This window comes from Bidens hawaiensis, unplaced genomic scaffold, assembly GCF_021521415.1.
Source record: "Bidens hawaiensis isolate Kalapana, Puna unplaced genomic scaffold, B.hawaiensis_p1.1 tig00020525_1, whole genome shotgun sequence".
Classification (NCBI taxonomy): domain Eukaryota; kingdom Viridiplantae; phylum Streptophyta; class Magnoliopsida; order Asterales; family Asteraceae; genus Bidens; species Bidens hawaiensis.
The window spans coordinates 395,200-410,109 of NW_027493140.1; the positions used below are offsets into that span (position 1 = coordinate 395,200).

Genomic DNA, 14,910 nt, shown 5'->3' on the forward strand with positions numbered 1-14,910 from the left:
CAACAGTACCCGGTATCATTTGTTCATCACTGCTACTCTGTTCACATAGTTAAGGTTGTCTACCAAATGGTTGTGGTATAGCGGTATCACTGTGCATGCGTGTGTAGAAAATGGTATTTTTTCATATAGTTGATGGTTCACAACTAATAACCAACCCGATTACTCGAAACATACCGACCCGTTTACCCTAAACCATACCCATAAACATTTTTATTTTTTGTTTATTTATTTATTAATAAATGAGAATAGTGAACTGGCAGATTATTTAATTACCAAGGAGAATAGTAGGTGATCTACTAATTTTTAGCTTCATATGCATATTAAACTAGTTATTAAAAAATACACTAGAAACCGAGTATTTATCCCCAACGAGCATTAGTCTAAACCCGAAACACAATTTTACAATCAGATACGACTTAAATCATCAATACCCGTTAGAGGCGTTTTTCGGGTTTGTTTTTGAGTTGAATTCTTCTGGTTTCAAAGTTTTAATTTTAGACCTGAAACTCAATTTTACAATCAGATACGAAACTTAAATCATCGATACCCGTTAGAGGTGTTCTTCGGGTTTCGAGTATATAAGAGAACAAAAAGAAAGTAAAAAAGGTAAAGTAAAGAAAAGCTACAACGCGAAAACTAATATCATATTTTTAAACAAATATCCAATTCGGGTCTTTCGAGTTAACCCGATACCTAAAAGTCAGACCAAAGAACCAATCCGAATTACTTCAATTCTGGTTTGGGTTATCCTTTTCCCGGGTTTGAGTATTTCAAGTCGGGTCAGTTTGGATTCGGTTTTGGGCTAAAAACAAAACTTCGGTGTTTGGATTTTTGAAACCGTTCGGATTCAGTTTTTAAGTTTTTGATTTGGTTTCGGTTTTGGTTTTTTTCGGTTTTTGTCATTTGAGTTTAAAATTTTTAGACCGAAAAGAAAGTTGGCCAATAATAATAAATTTAGATATAAATAGTTTTGTTAGTTTTTAATAATAGACTATTTTATATTCGGCCAAAGGTAATTGAGTTATATATTAAAAAAGTTTCTTATAATTACTTACAATAAAAATAATTGTAATCTAAAATTTTGATTCGGTTCGGTTTTTATTTCATACAAAACCAAAATCGAACCGCTAGTTCGGTTTTTACAAAAACATATAACCAAGCTGTCAGTTTTTATTTTAATTCGGTTTTTTAGCTTGAATTTTTTGGATTTTTCGATTTCGAATCGGCTGTTTTCACACAACTTACACATGTACACGTGTACCGGCTTATTTCACCCGTGGTATTGCTATTACATTACAAAACCCGAACCCGGTTTCCAAAACAAACCGCTCATATCATATCACATCCAATTAACACTCACCGTATCCAATTTCCCCAATTCAATTCACAATCATCATCATCCAATTCTCTCAAATCAACTTTCAATTCAAACACCAAATCAAAACCCACTTAACCCAATCCAATACCCATCTAATCGCATCTTCTCTCAACCCAATAACCCAATTTTCACCACCCAATTCGAACTGTACCAAAATTTAGGGTTAGGGTTTGCAATTCGATGTTCTGATCCAAACCCGGTATTTTTCGATCTGGGTTTTGATTATACTGTCATTTAATTTGTGGGTTTTGGTTTAATTTGGAATCTAGGGTTTTTTGGCGCGTGATTTTGGGATAAGGTGTTAATTCAGTTACCGGTTTGGTGAGTTTATTGGTTAATCACTTAATTATGATTTTGTATTGATTTTGGTGATGGGTTTATTTATTTGAGCTTGAAAGATGTGATTTTTATCTGTTTAGTTGAATTAGCTGCTGAGAGTTATGATGGTTATTAATATTAGATGTGATTTAGTTAAAATTGTAATGAGTTTAGTGGATTTTTAATTATATATACTGTAGTGTAGCCATGCATGCAAACACTGAAAAAAGTATATGGTGTGTACATTTGTACATGTGTTACGTATTTGAACCGACGTTTAATCGCGATCGTATTTACTAGAATTTAAGTATCAGTAGGTTGCCCGATACAGACGTATGTATATACATAGCACGTACTGCGTGGACTTAATTATTATTATTACTATTATTATTATTAATACTTAATTATGAGTTTATTGGTTAATTACTTAATTATGGTTTTGTATTAGTTTTGGTGACGTGTTTATTGGTTTGAGCTTGAATTAGTATTTAGGGTTTAGATTTTAGTGGAAAGATGTTATTTTTATTTCTTTAGTTGAATTAGCTGATGAAAATTATGATTTTTTTTATTATTTTTACATGTGATTTAGGTAAACTTGTTATAAATTTAGCTGAGTTTTTACATGTGTTATTTTCCTAATGCAGCAATGCATGCAATTGAATTACATGCAAACAGTTATATGTTATATAACAGCTGCATATTTGTCACGTATTTGAATTGGCATGTAATCGTTATCGTACTTACTAAAAATTGAAGTATCAATAGGTCACCGCCTGTGTACGCATAGCAAGTACTGCATGGACATAATTATGATTTTTATTGATTTTGGTGAAGGGTTTATTGTTTTAAGTACAAGTTAGTATTTAGGGTTTGATTTTAGTGGAAAGATGTGATTTTTATCTGTTTACTTTAACTAGCTGCTGAGAAATATGATGTTTATTAATTTTAGATGTGTCTAGTTAAAATTGTTATGAATTTAGTGGATTTTTAATTTTTATATACTGTAGTGTAGCTATGCATGCACTTGAATTGCATGCAAACACTGAAAAAGGTATATGATGTGTACATTTGTACATCTGTTACGTATTTGAACCGACGTTGAATCGCAGTCGTATTTACTAGAATTTAAGTATCAGTAGGTTGCCCGATTCAGACGTATGCATATACATAGCAAGTACTGCATGGACTTAATTATTATTATTGTTGTTATTATTATAATTATTACTATTTTTATTACTATGATTTCTATATTTGTTGCTATTATTATCATTATTATTATCATTAACAGAACTACTTCTGCCATACAATTACATACCTTTTTCTGCATAGTGGACTAATCTATAGTAATAATTTTGGTGAAATGTTTAGTGTTTTAAGCACACAAATCAACACTTAGGATTTGATTTCAATGGAATATTATGGTTTGGTTTTTATCTGTTTACTCGACTTAGCTGTTGAAAACCAGAAAATGATATAGGAATTACGTATTGAGCTCCTTTAGAATTGAATTGAGAATCGCCCGCTCGTATCACTTGTGAAATTACAGTAAAAAGATTATGGTTTACTCTGCATTCTGTTGATTTTGATATGCCTTGTGTGCGTGCTTCAGGCTGTTATGGGAACTAAACGACCTATTGACGAGGACCTCCAAGAGTTTATGAAACACCCGAAGCATCTTGATAACGGGAATAAGCCTGATTCGTTTGGAGAAGAGAAACCGGCGCTTGAAACATCTCTAAACGTTGTGATTGCAGGTTAGAATAAAATCATAATCAGGCGTTACATGCGTATCTTTTAGTTATAATATTAGTCAACAATATCTTTTATTATTCTTAGTTGCTTTATTGCCATTATTATTAACACGTAGATGACGCCTATAGTTTTCGTTTTATAGGTGAAGGTGATGAAAAGGTGTTTGAAACAAGCGCAGACTTACCTTTAGCAACCGACATCACGGGCCACGAAGAAGCTTCTGCGCCTGGTCCTGGGCCCGGTCACGGTCCTGCGTTTTGTCCGAATCTTTTCTCGGAGTTCTATGAATTCAACTTGCCAAGACGACCGTTAGTTCATTATGATGACACGTATTCATCTTTATTAGATTCCGACCCAAGAAAAGAAGTTCCCGTTGGACCCGAACATCAAGCTGACGTTCCCGGATACAATTCCGATTCATCTCGAACCTACACTTTTAACGAACGAGAGAAAATCTTGACGGGCATTTGCGTCATTTCAAATCACGAGGGCGAAACCGTAATTCCGCAAACGGATTGTGAATGTGCCGACAACGGTTCCGTTAGATGCGTGCAACAACACGTTACCGAAGCACGGGTAAATCTAAAACAATCTTTAGGGCTCGAGACGTTTATTAATTTAGGATTTGATAAAATGGGCGAGGAAGTATCCGGTAACTGGACCGAAGAGGAAGAACAGCGTTTTCAAGATATTATTTACTCGAATCCCGTTTCTCACGGTAAACGTTTCTGGGAGGTGCTTTCGGTTGAATTTTCAACGCGTACGAAAAAGGAACTTGTTAGTTATTACTTTAACGTGTTTGTTTACCGGAGACGAGCTGTTCAGAACCGATCACATTTACTAGCAATCGACAGCGATGACGATGAATGGTGGGGAACCAAAAGAGGGTCTTTCGGGTCGGTAATAGACGATGACGATCTTGTTGTAGTTGGACCTTTCGTTGACCATGAATATCATGATCATGATTGTTCGTCCGAAGACGAAGTAATGAATGCAAGTACGTCGAGTAATATTCACAACGAGAAAGTTACGAGCGAAAACGGGCCAGAAAAGCCCGTATCAGACAACATGTCGAGATCCGAATCGTATCTGCATTGGGACCCGCCGTATTCGACAATGGGCTCGACGAAAGGCGTTGCCCTATTACCAACGTGCAGCATGATTGAAGAAATCTTTGGGTCTTCGAAAACCAGTAAAAGCACTTGACGAGTCAAAAGTCAACGGTCAACTGCACGACAACCCGGATTCCATTGTATTTTATTGTATATTAATTTTGTGGTTTTGAGTTGTATTTTGTTGTTGTGTTATGAAGTTATGAACAACCCACTAATGTTAGATTGTACCTTGACAAGATTTGGGCCTGATCGTAGACATCGTGGGCCCAGCCCAAAAATCTGGTTCGGTTTGGACGGGCCGGAGCCTGTTTTAATGTTTCTTGTGTCAATATATATAGTATGTCAAAACTAATGTAAATTTAGTGTTAATTGTTATTAGGATCTTTTTCAAGAAGGTAGTAAATATTATATTAATTATGAAAATTATTATTTAAAATTAATTGATAGTTAAGTAAAGCTTAGACTCGGACTTGTTTATTAAACAAGCTTATCATGAAGCTTGAGTTCGTTAACTGGCTGATTTTTAATAGCCCACGAGTCGGCTTGACTTGTTTACACGGAGCGTGTTTAAAAACTACTAATTATATTTGTATTAGGATTAATATGTAACAAGAAAAATACTGTTAAAGCTTAATGTATTTGATTAGTTAAAACAATCCGGACAGTAAGGTCAAAATAAAAGTACTTGATAGGATTTTCATGCAATGATTCAGAATGCTTCTTGTGAAACTTGATATAAACATCCTTCGTTCGTTAGGCAGATTCGCTCAACTTTCATTTCAGCCTGAGGGAAGACTGCAGAGTACATACTTGCCCTGTTGCCCATAGCTTTTAAACCAAATAGGTTCCGCCATGGCTAAACCATTTACTAGTTTTAGTAAGCAAGTCGCCTCTCGTAAACGACATAATATTACTTCTGCAGCAACAGTTTCAAGGTGTCTGGTTTCAACAAAAACATGAACATATATCTCTTAAACCAACCCATAAATAATCAACCAAAAACAAAATCAAATCATTCAAAATCATATATCATGTATCATATATTAATAAATATGTTGAATAAAACTGCCTTCAACATCATACAATAACAAGTTCAAAGTAACTAAAGATATAGTCCAAACATTCCCAAAACAGCAAACCATTAATAAAGCAAAAACACATACTAAAAAAACAAACATTTTAATAATAAAACTAAATCTGGCAGAGCAGCATTAAGTAAACCATTAACCATAAGTTTTTACTCATAAGCCTTTTCCCAGTCCTCCACAACATCATCCTGTTTCGCTACATCAGAACTCGTTGCAGACGGGCCCGATTCATGCTCTGACTCCAAAACACTCCATCTATTCGCAGCCACAGCAGTAGTAACAACCGCACCTTCGTTCACCATTCCGAGTCGGCCCCACCGCTCCACGAACTCTACTGCACAACAGCTTTCTTCCACGGGTTCACAGCCGAAGTCGCCCAAACGTTACCTGACGAGTTCGACGACGACGACGACGATAACGTTGTCGTCCCACTGTTAACAACAGCAGCTCCATAATAAACAGACCCATGATCCAACCGCCTCATGGCAGTCGCAGCTCTAGCCGGATCACTAAACACCGCCAACGCATTCTTATCATTCAACCACACGAGCTCGCACTCACCGCCAAACCTCAACACCAACGCGCTCACATCCGCATCACTCGGCAGATCAAACAAAGCCACCACTAGCCTCGGGTCCATATCGACCAACGGATCGAAACTAGGCGGATGCGGATGCAACCCTTTCGCACCAATAACCCGACTCGGCGCCTTCGACTTCGGCGTCACATGAACCACAATAAACCGCTTCGGCTCCCAACCCGCAGCACTTATCGAAAGCTTCCACCTTTCAGCTATCACTCTAACCGCGTCCCGCTTCTCTTTTAACATCGGACAAAACACATGTACCTTCACCCCACCTCGACCTCTACCGCCCGCACCAGTAACCAACATTTTACATCGTTCTTCAACCGACAAAACCCACTTCGAATCCCGTCTAAATAAGTCACCCAACACGTCCGAAACCGCAGGATTCTCACCGAAATGAATCGCTTCTAAACCGTTCGTCACACCAAACGCATCCGCAAGAACCTTCTTACGCTCGGTTTTCGCACACTCGTCGTCACACATTAGCTTCCGCTGTCCAAGCGGGATTTTTTTCCCGTTCGCGTTCGCTTCAACAGGTTGAAGCGGCACCGGAAGCTTCTGAATCGCGGAAGCTTCTAAAACCGAGTCAGCACTGTAACTACTCGTGTTACCGCCCGCATCACACGAAACGGTCGCGGTTATTCTACCGCAACCGCAACCTATCGTAACCGGAAACTCACACCGTACATCCAGACACGTACCGTACGGGTGACAAAGAGACGTGCACGTGTGTCGACAGTCCCGACGCGGCGCACCACACGTCTGACCACACGACGCCTTACCCGAAGCGAACCCAGAATCACACGGAGCCGGGTGACACGTGCGCAGACATGCGTGCATTCCACACTGCCTCGTTTTCCCACAAAGTTTATTACATCTGATATCTTTCGAACCACACGGTATGTTCCTAAGAACAACATGTCCACCAATGCATTCTTTTGGTATCGGAACCGAACAAGGCGGACAGTCCCCAAAGTGACAACTGTGGGACGACGTGTGACCGCACGGTTGAGGAACTGAGCATGGATACTGACACGAAGGCGGCGGTGTACCACAAGGTAACGGAGGTGGGATTGAAGATCGTCCACACGCACACGTCAGGTCGGTGAATATCCTCTCCGGGCAAGGTGGGCAGTGACCGCTGTGACATAACAATCCACAGTCATGCTGCCCGCATCTCAGCTTCTTCTCACACGGTTTGGAACACAGATGCGGGTCCAAACCGTGTGAAACAACCGCACTGTTAGCGTTCGAGAGCGGGCAGCATTTGTCACTGCACCGGTGTCTCCCGCAGCTCTTTTTCTGCCCGCAAGGCTTATCGCAACTAAAAGTGTTCACACCCGTCGTGGTGTTGAAACATTCGACCGACCGAGAAGTCGACCCGCACCGACATTTTTGCGTAACCATTACACGACACGGCGCGCAGGGTCCCGGATGACACGTTTCTTTGCAGCCGTGTAACCCACACGGTAACGTTTTACCACACGTCTGTTCACAGGTCGGTATCGGATCCAAACACGTACGTCGCTCTTCTTGTAATAACGATTTCCCACAATAACAAGACGTAATCTTTCCCGGTAACAAATCACATTCCCCACAAACACCGGGATGACACGTATCTTTGCATAAATGGTTTCCACACGCAAGCGGCTTTTCACAACGCGAACTACACGAAAAGATCCCGTCTTCGTCCGAATTTACCACCCCTTTCACCGACATCTCACCGCACACGACTAACTCACTCGTTTTCCTACAAAAACACGACGCGTCGATGCGAACCTCACAAGAATCACACGGACCCACATGACATGTTTTCTCACAGTAATGTCGAAGACACTTAAGCGGCTTACCACACCGCTTCCCACACGTCATAAGCACAACCGATTTCTGATCCGAGCATCTTAACGTAATCACTTCTTTCCCACACGGGCAAATCCTCGGTGGCGCAAACGCCTTACACAGCGGGCAGGGTCCCGGGTGACACTGCAGCACACATTTATGCGAACAAACATCGTCATTATCTCTCGAACCCAACCCCGCAATTTCCTTCTCAAGCGATCGCCCACACGGTTCGCCACACGAGTGCGGCGTCAAATACAAATCCGAAGGCGGGTCGAGCCGCTTCCCACAAAAACACGAGTACCGAATCTCCTTAGACGAGACCAGCTGCACCAACTGGCACCCGGGGCACCGCCAATTAAACCCTTGATTCTTTTCGGCCGATAAATCGATCGAAGTCGGCGCTCGAGCCCATTTCTTGATGCAGTGCAAATGAAATATCGAATAACAACTCGAACAAGACCATATCGAAGCGGATCGTTTGACCATATCGTAACAGATCATACACTCGATCGTACCCTTTGTTAGCTTGTCTTGAATCTCCTGAACAAGCTGCGGCTTCGAAACCGACCCCGGGTTCGAAACCGAAACCCCCCTATTCGTGTCTGGTTTTCGTCTCTCTCGATTATTATTATTATGCCTCCTCTGAACCCCAACAACATTATTATTATTATTATTATTATTATTATTATTATTATTATTATTATTATTATTATTATTATTATTATTATTATTATTATTATTATCTGGGTTTGGGTTAGGGTTTGATGAAGATCCTCTAGGAATCCATTCTTGCCGACGAGGAGGAAGCCTTGGTCTATTGGTGGTGGTGGTGGTGTTATTATTATTATTATTATTATTATTATTATTATTATCTCTTCTAGAGCTCATATCAACCCACCTGCAGTATTATTATTGGTGGGATTAGATTATAGATAAGCCTAATTTGAAATAGCAAAAACCCTAATTAATTTGGGAATAATAATAATAATAATAATAATAAGAAGAAGAAGAAGAAGAAGAAGAAGAAGAAGAAAGAAAAAAATACCTGATTGGATCTGAAAATGATTGTATTGTGAATATGAATATGGATATGAATATGTAATGAAATCAGGGAGCAATGAATTGTTTGGATTGGTAATGAAAGAATGGGTCGGTGAGAGTAATTATAGGTGGTGGGATTAGGCCTTGGGAATCAAGCCAATGAACGAAATCACTCACCTACTTGCATATGCGTGGTCGCCAATCAAAGAATAATATTAGCTCGGGTGTAAATTTATGACCGGAACCGTTAATTTACGACACGATACAGGTTTTAACAAGTTTGGTTTTGAGCTTAACATGTTTTATGTTTTAAACATGTCGACCTGTATTATAAGACATGTTTAAATTAACTTGTTAACATGTTAGTAATTTGTATAGATTTTTACTTATAAAATATAAATATTCTTTATGTCTTAAACCTAAAGTCATACTGCAAACGACATTTCACTAATACATGTTAGAACCCAAGATTAATATTTTTTTATGGATGTTACAATTTGCTTCTATGGTTTTTTGTTTTCAAGTATGTTATGGATTTGCCGTGTTTTGTTTCAAGTATGTTATTGATTTGTGTTTTTTTTGTTTCAAATATGTTATGGACTATCGACTAATTAAGACTTTTATGCTCGTTTTAAAAATTTTGGTTCCGTTACACATATATTATTCATTGTATCTTTAAACAAATCCTTTAACACATATTAGCAGCTTAACCTGTGTATTACTAAACAGGTACGTGTTCATGTTTCGAAAAATTACACGATTAGTTAACGTGTCCTGTTCGTGTTTAGCACCACAGATCATCATGTCGTGTATTATCATATTGTATCAAACATGTTATGACAGCCCTACGACCAATTATACCTGATGTTCATAAGTAGATGGTATTTTTTAGCGGTTTGCTAAAACATCGTACTGCCGGTTTTTTTAGAAATACCGATTTTAAATTCAAAAGATTTTTGATTTTTTTTTTCTGTCAATTTTTTTTTAAATGACTTTTAACATAGCGGGATAAAACTGAAACGAGGAAAAAAGGTAAACGATGATTCGTTAATCAACCAGTTTTGAATCATACAAATCCAATGTTGGTTTATTCGCATCTTTTGTAATTGACTAAATTCGTATACAAAGTACAAACTTTCTATCTGACTCGACCATTTTTCATGTATGATATTTGGTTCAAGTGATTATATTAATGTACCTTTTGGGTTATATTTTGAGTCGATATTGCATTTATATTGAAATACAAAGTAAATTATTCAACTCGCTTAAACCTCTCAGTACATTCCGTTTTAACCGGTTGTATCATTTTTTAACTAAATTCCATACTGAGTAAATATTTTTGTTTTAAGATATTGGTAACAACCTATACATGTGATGGATAAAAAGCCAATTATGATATTATGTGGAAGGTAGTTTATTGCTAAAGTAATTCACTTTGATCGGATCGGAGAGTAACTATTATGTAAGTTTCGATGTTTTATTTAGTATATGTTTATATGCTGTTTAAGTGGAGCTTTTATATCGGTATATGTAAGCTGGTCGATCTGGGGGTGTTTTGCAATATAAGTGAGATAAATCAACCCGTTAAAAGATAAAACTTTAGAGATAAATTGACCCGAGTTTCTCATTAAAGATAAATATAACCCGAATCGACCCGTATGAGATTAGGCATTACGTGAACCAACCTGTTAAGGGATTATAAACATAATGTGAATCGACCCGTTAAGAGATACATGACCCGTGTGGACCCGTTAAAGGGTAAAACATAACCAAGATCAACCTGTTATAAATAAAGCATCACCCGACTTTGAACCGTTGGATAAACCATACCCGAATTCAACCCTTATAACCCGAGTTCGACTCGTTAAAGATAAAGATAACCTGAATCGACCCATTAAGTGATAAAAATAACTCGATTTCAATCCATTAGATGAACCTTACCCAACTTTTAAAATTTTATTGGCGATATAAGTGGTATTGTATAAACCATACCAAGACTTTTTCGGTGTAAACAAGCTTCTTTGAAACACATTATTTAGGATTGTATAAACTAAAATTCATGTATATCTGACCCGTTTAGATTGTTAGACACCTTAACATGATTTGTTTTCACCTTTTGCTCAATCTCACCTGATCCGCTTTGATTAGTTTGATTAGAATTGTTACCCAAACGTACCCGTCCTGAATCAACCCAATAATCAAACATGACACGACCAGTTTTTATCAAAACTATTATTGAATAACAATATATTATTACAAATGGTTCTATCCATAATATATACAAACATGGCCTTATTTTGTGACACCAATTAAGCAATCAAAAAAGGTAATGAAATATTTCAAACGGCTAGTAAAGAGAAAAATAAGCATAATATCTTTTACTCCCCCTCAAGTTGGAGCATGTAAATCTGTAATGCCCAACTTGTCAAGTAAGGCGCGGAAGCGGTTTGTACCCAACGGCTTGGTTAATACATCGGCAAGTTGCATCTTTGTATCAATTTTCATGGTTTGTATCTCTCTGGACTCCACACGTTCTCTGACAAAATAACAGTCCATTTCTACGTGTTTGGTTCGTTCATGGAAGATGGGGTTGGTGGCTATGTGTCGGGCGGCTTGATTGTCACAAAATAACTGTGTCGGACCGTCTTGGAAAACATCTAGTTTTTTTAAGAGCCATCTCATCCATAATATTTCGTTTACTACGGCTGCCATAGCACGATATACGGCTTCTGCGGATGATCGAGAGACGACCGATTGTTTCTTGGATTTCCAAGATATGAGGGCGCCTCCCAATAACAAAACATAACCGGTTCGTGATCTTCTAGTAAAAGGACAACCAAGCCAATCCGAGTCACAGTAAGTGATGAGACTCATTCCGCCTTCCTTCGGTAGTAGTACCCCTTGACCAGAAGTGGCCTTTAAGTATCGAAGGACTCGGTGTGCGGCTTCTAGGTGACTTTCCCGAGGGTCGCCAACAAATTGGCTTAGGATATTTACGGCGTAAGTGATATCGGGTCTTGTAGCTTGAAGGTAAAGGAGCCGTCCAATGAGCCTCCTGTATTGATTAGCATCAACACGTGGCTCTTTGTCACATTTATCCAACTTCAGGTTCTGTTCCATTGGAAATGGGCTAGGACGACAACCTGTCATTCCCGTGTCTTGAAGAATATCTAAAATGTACTTCCTTTGGCTTAGAACAAGTCCGTCGGTAGTCCGGGCTACTTCGATGCCCAAGAAAAACTTTAAGGGACCAAGATCTTTGATGCTAAACTTCTGGTCGAGAAAAGCTTTGAATGCTTGAATTTTGTTCAGATCATTGCCAACCATAATGACGTCGTCGACATAGATCAAAGCGGCAATGAATACATCGGTCTTCTTGAAGAGAAACAATGAAGGGTAGTCCCTGGTTTGCTTAAAACCGATTTCAAGTAAGGAATTTGTAAATTTTTTATACCAATTCCTTGAGGCTTGTTTAAGCCCATATAGAGATTTCTAGAGCTTGCAAACTCTATTATCTTCACTCTTTCCAAATCCTTGAGGAATCTTTATGTAAACATCCTCGTGTAGATCTCCGTGTAAGAAAGCGTTGTTATCATCAAGTTGGTGAATTTGCCATTCTTTCTTCACCGCAACAGCCAATAAACTTCGAACAGTAACTAATTTTGCCACTGGTGCAAAGGTTTCATGGTAATCTATCCCTTCGGTTTGTGTGAAACCTTTTGCAACAAGGCGGGCTTTGTATCTCTCAATGTCTCCATTCGGTTTGTATTTTATTTTGTATATCCACTTTGAATCAATAGCCCGTTTTCCTTTTGGCAAATGTTCAAGCGTCCAAGTTTCGTTTTCTTCTAGTGCTTGGATTTCTTTCTTCATGGCATCTATCCACTTTGGATTTTGTACGGCCTAGTGAAAATGTTTTGGCTCATAATTGGAAGTTATGGCCGACAAGAAAGCTTTATGATTATTAGTAAACTTGTTATAAGAAATAAAATGTGCTAGAGGGTGTACCGTTGAGGATTCTTGATTGGAGGAGGGTTGCTCATGGTCTATAGATGGGGGTAGCTGGACTTCATAATCAGCAAGGTGCTAGGGCCGAGACCTATTTCTTCTTTCCTTTGGTGGTTCAACGTTCACGGTATTGGACCCAATGTGTCACACCTCGACATAGGGCCTAGGCGTGTGACCACTAGTTGGTACCTGTTTTGTAAATACATCAGAGTTGCGGGTTTTATTTAGCGGAAGTCTTTAATAAAATATTATTATATTGAAAACTTATTAAAAGCTCGGGTTTAAATACCTGTTAATGTTTCAAATACATTTCTTTATAAAAACATAAATCTTTTATAATATTTTCAAATAAAATATCTGAGTCATCAGATAGCATCTAATGACTATAACTCCAATCTTTTATTCCTTCTTACTTGTCTGTTCTAACCTTTCTTGTTTCCCTAGGTGGGAAAATACGTCAGCACAAAGCTGGTGAATAACGCTGACTCTAAAAATATCTTTTCAATACCTTTTTGAAACCAACAATAATACCTTTGTGACTACTCATTAGGCACCCAACTAAATTGGGATAAAATTACCCTAAGTACCATGTACAATTAATTATATACACAATCTCTGAACAGCCCCGTAGACCTTCAGAGGCATGTTGATGATATACATGGCCTCGGGGAACTCCGAGTCACCATGTATGTTTGGATCCAGACACATGTATACTCTTAATCAGAATGTCCGTTTCTCATTATTGTAACACAAAGTTTTTAAGGATTCGTAAATCCTATGCAAACATTCTGACTCAGTATAAAAGGTTTGGAGAGTATTCACCTTTTCTGTTTATAATCAATTTCTGATACTGATTCCTGTTTATTGATTGGTTACCTCGGACCTATAGTACGAGAATAACATTTGTATAAATAACTAGATCATCGATCTACCTTCGGACCTTTAGTCTGTTTTGTATAGCTTTAACCTTTATAAAATCATTTAAAACATTTGGACCTTTAGTCCTCTTGTTTATTTTCCAATTATATACTCTGTTTCTTCTTCAGGAAGAAACGTTTATACTGAGTTTCTTTTTCAAGAAGAAACATTAATTCAACTATACTCTTTTGAATATTATATTTCTTAATCATAAAGAAATATTATTTTAACTATAACCTTTGCTTAGAAAAAGTTATATAATACTTAATTGTAATCAAGGCTCAACTATACCTCCGACTATAGTCTAAGCCATTTATAATAATAAAATAATAACTTAGGCAGAACCCCTTACCTCGCACGGGTATTCGGAGTTAGATATTCCAAAGCTTATACGGGCAACACTTCTACTCTATATGCACGTTTATCGAGGCGTTCTTGATCCACCTTTCTTGGTACGTAAAACGAGGCAATGTTCGGTCGCCGGGTCGTGCACGTTCTTCGAGACGGAATGTCGGGTTACTTTTGGGTGGCACGCACTTCGAGTAAAACACCTGGTATTTAGCACGGATTACGAGGTGATGTTTGTTGGGTCGGTGGCACGCAAAACGATGTTTGGCACGCAAACCGAGGTAGAGAGTGATTTCTAGAGAGAGAGTGAATGTGGTGTGTGAGAAATGAGCTCGTGGCCTCCCCTTTTATAGCTGAAATATTGTCCCATCGCGGTACGCGAAGGGATCCTTTCTCATAGTCATCGCGTATCGCGATGACACATGTCATCAGGCGTTGCCACGTGTCGCCACGTGGCCTGACACGTGTGACACCAGAGTGTGACACGTGTCCATGAGTCATCACGGCCCATCGCAG

General features: G+C 38.5%; 2 protein-coding genes across 2 annotated transcripts; one reads left to right on the forward strand and one right to left on the reverse strand.

Annotated features, from left to right (window-relative positions):
• Positions 1-1,242: 1,242 nt before the first annotated feature.
• LOC143561046 (uncharacterized) lies at positions 1,243-4,654 on the forward strand. The gene is made up of 3 exons (XM_077049202.1): positions 1,243-1,577; positions 3,306-3,450; positions 3,591-4,654. The coding sequence occupies exons 1-3, from the start codon at positions 1,248-1,250 to the stop codon at positions 4,652-4,654; spliced, it is 1,539 nt and encodes a 512-aa protein (XP_076905317.1). The 5' UTR covers positions 1,243-1,247.
• Positions 4,655-5,958: 1,304 nt separating this feature from the next.
• LOC143561062 (NF-X1-type zinc finger protein NFXL1-like) lies at positions 5,959-9,176 on the reverse strand. The gene is made up of 2 exons (XM_077049215.1): positions 9,125-9,176; positions 5,959-8,977 (listed from the first exon to the last, which is right to left on the reverse strand). Exon 2 carries the CDS (start codon positions 8,965-8,967, stop codon positions 5,983-5,985), a length of 2,985 nt encoding a protein of 994 aa, XP_076905330.1. The 5' UTR covers positions 8,968-8,977; positions 9,125-9,176; the 3' UTR covers positions 5,959-5,982.
• Between the last annotated feature and the right edge of the window lie 5,734 nt (positions 9,177-14,910).

Bases quoted from the DNA above. Each gene is read 5' to 3' on its own strand.
- LOC143561062 (XM_077049215.1), bottom strand. From the start codon at position 8,967: ATGAGCTCTAGAAGAGATAATAATAATAATAATAATAATAATAATAAT.
- LOC143561046 (XM_077049202.1), top strand. From the start codon at position 1,248: ATGTACACGTGTACCGGCTTATTTCACCCGTGGTATTGCTATTACATT. The intron at 1,578-3,305 runs GTATTTTTCGAT...TGCGTGCTTCAG, and splicing joins GATGTTCTGATCCAAACCCG to GCTGTTATGGGAACTAAACG. The intron at 3,451-3,590 runs GTTAGAATAAAA...TTCGTTTTATAG, and splicing joins TCTAAACGTTGTGATTGCAG to GTGAAGGTGATGAAAAGGTG.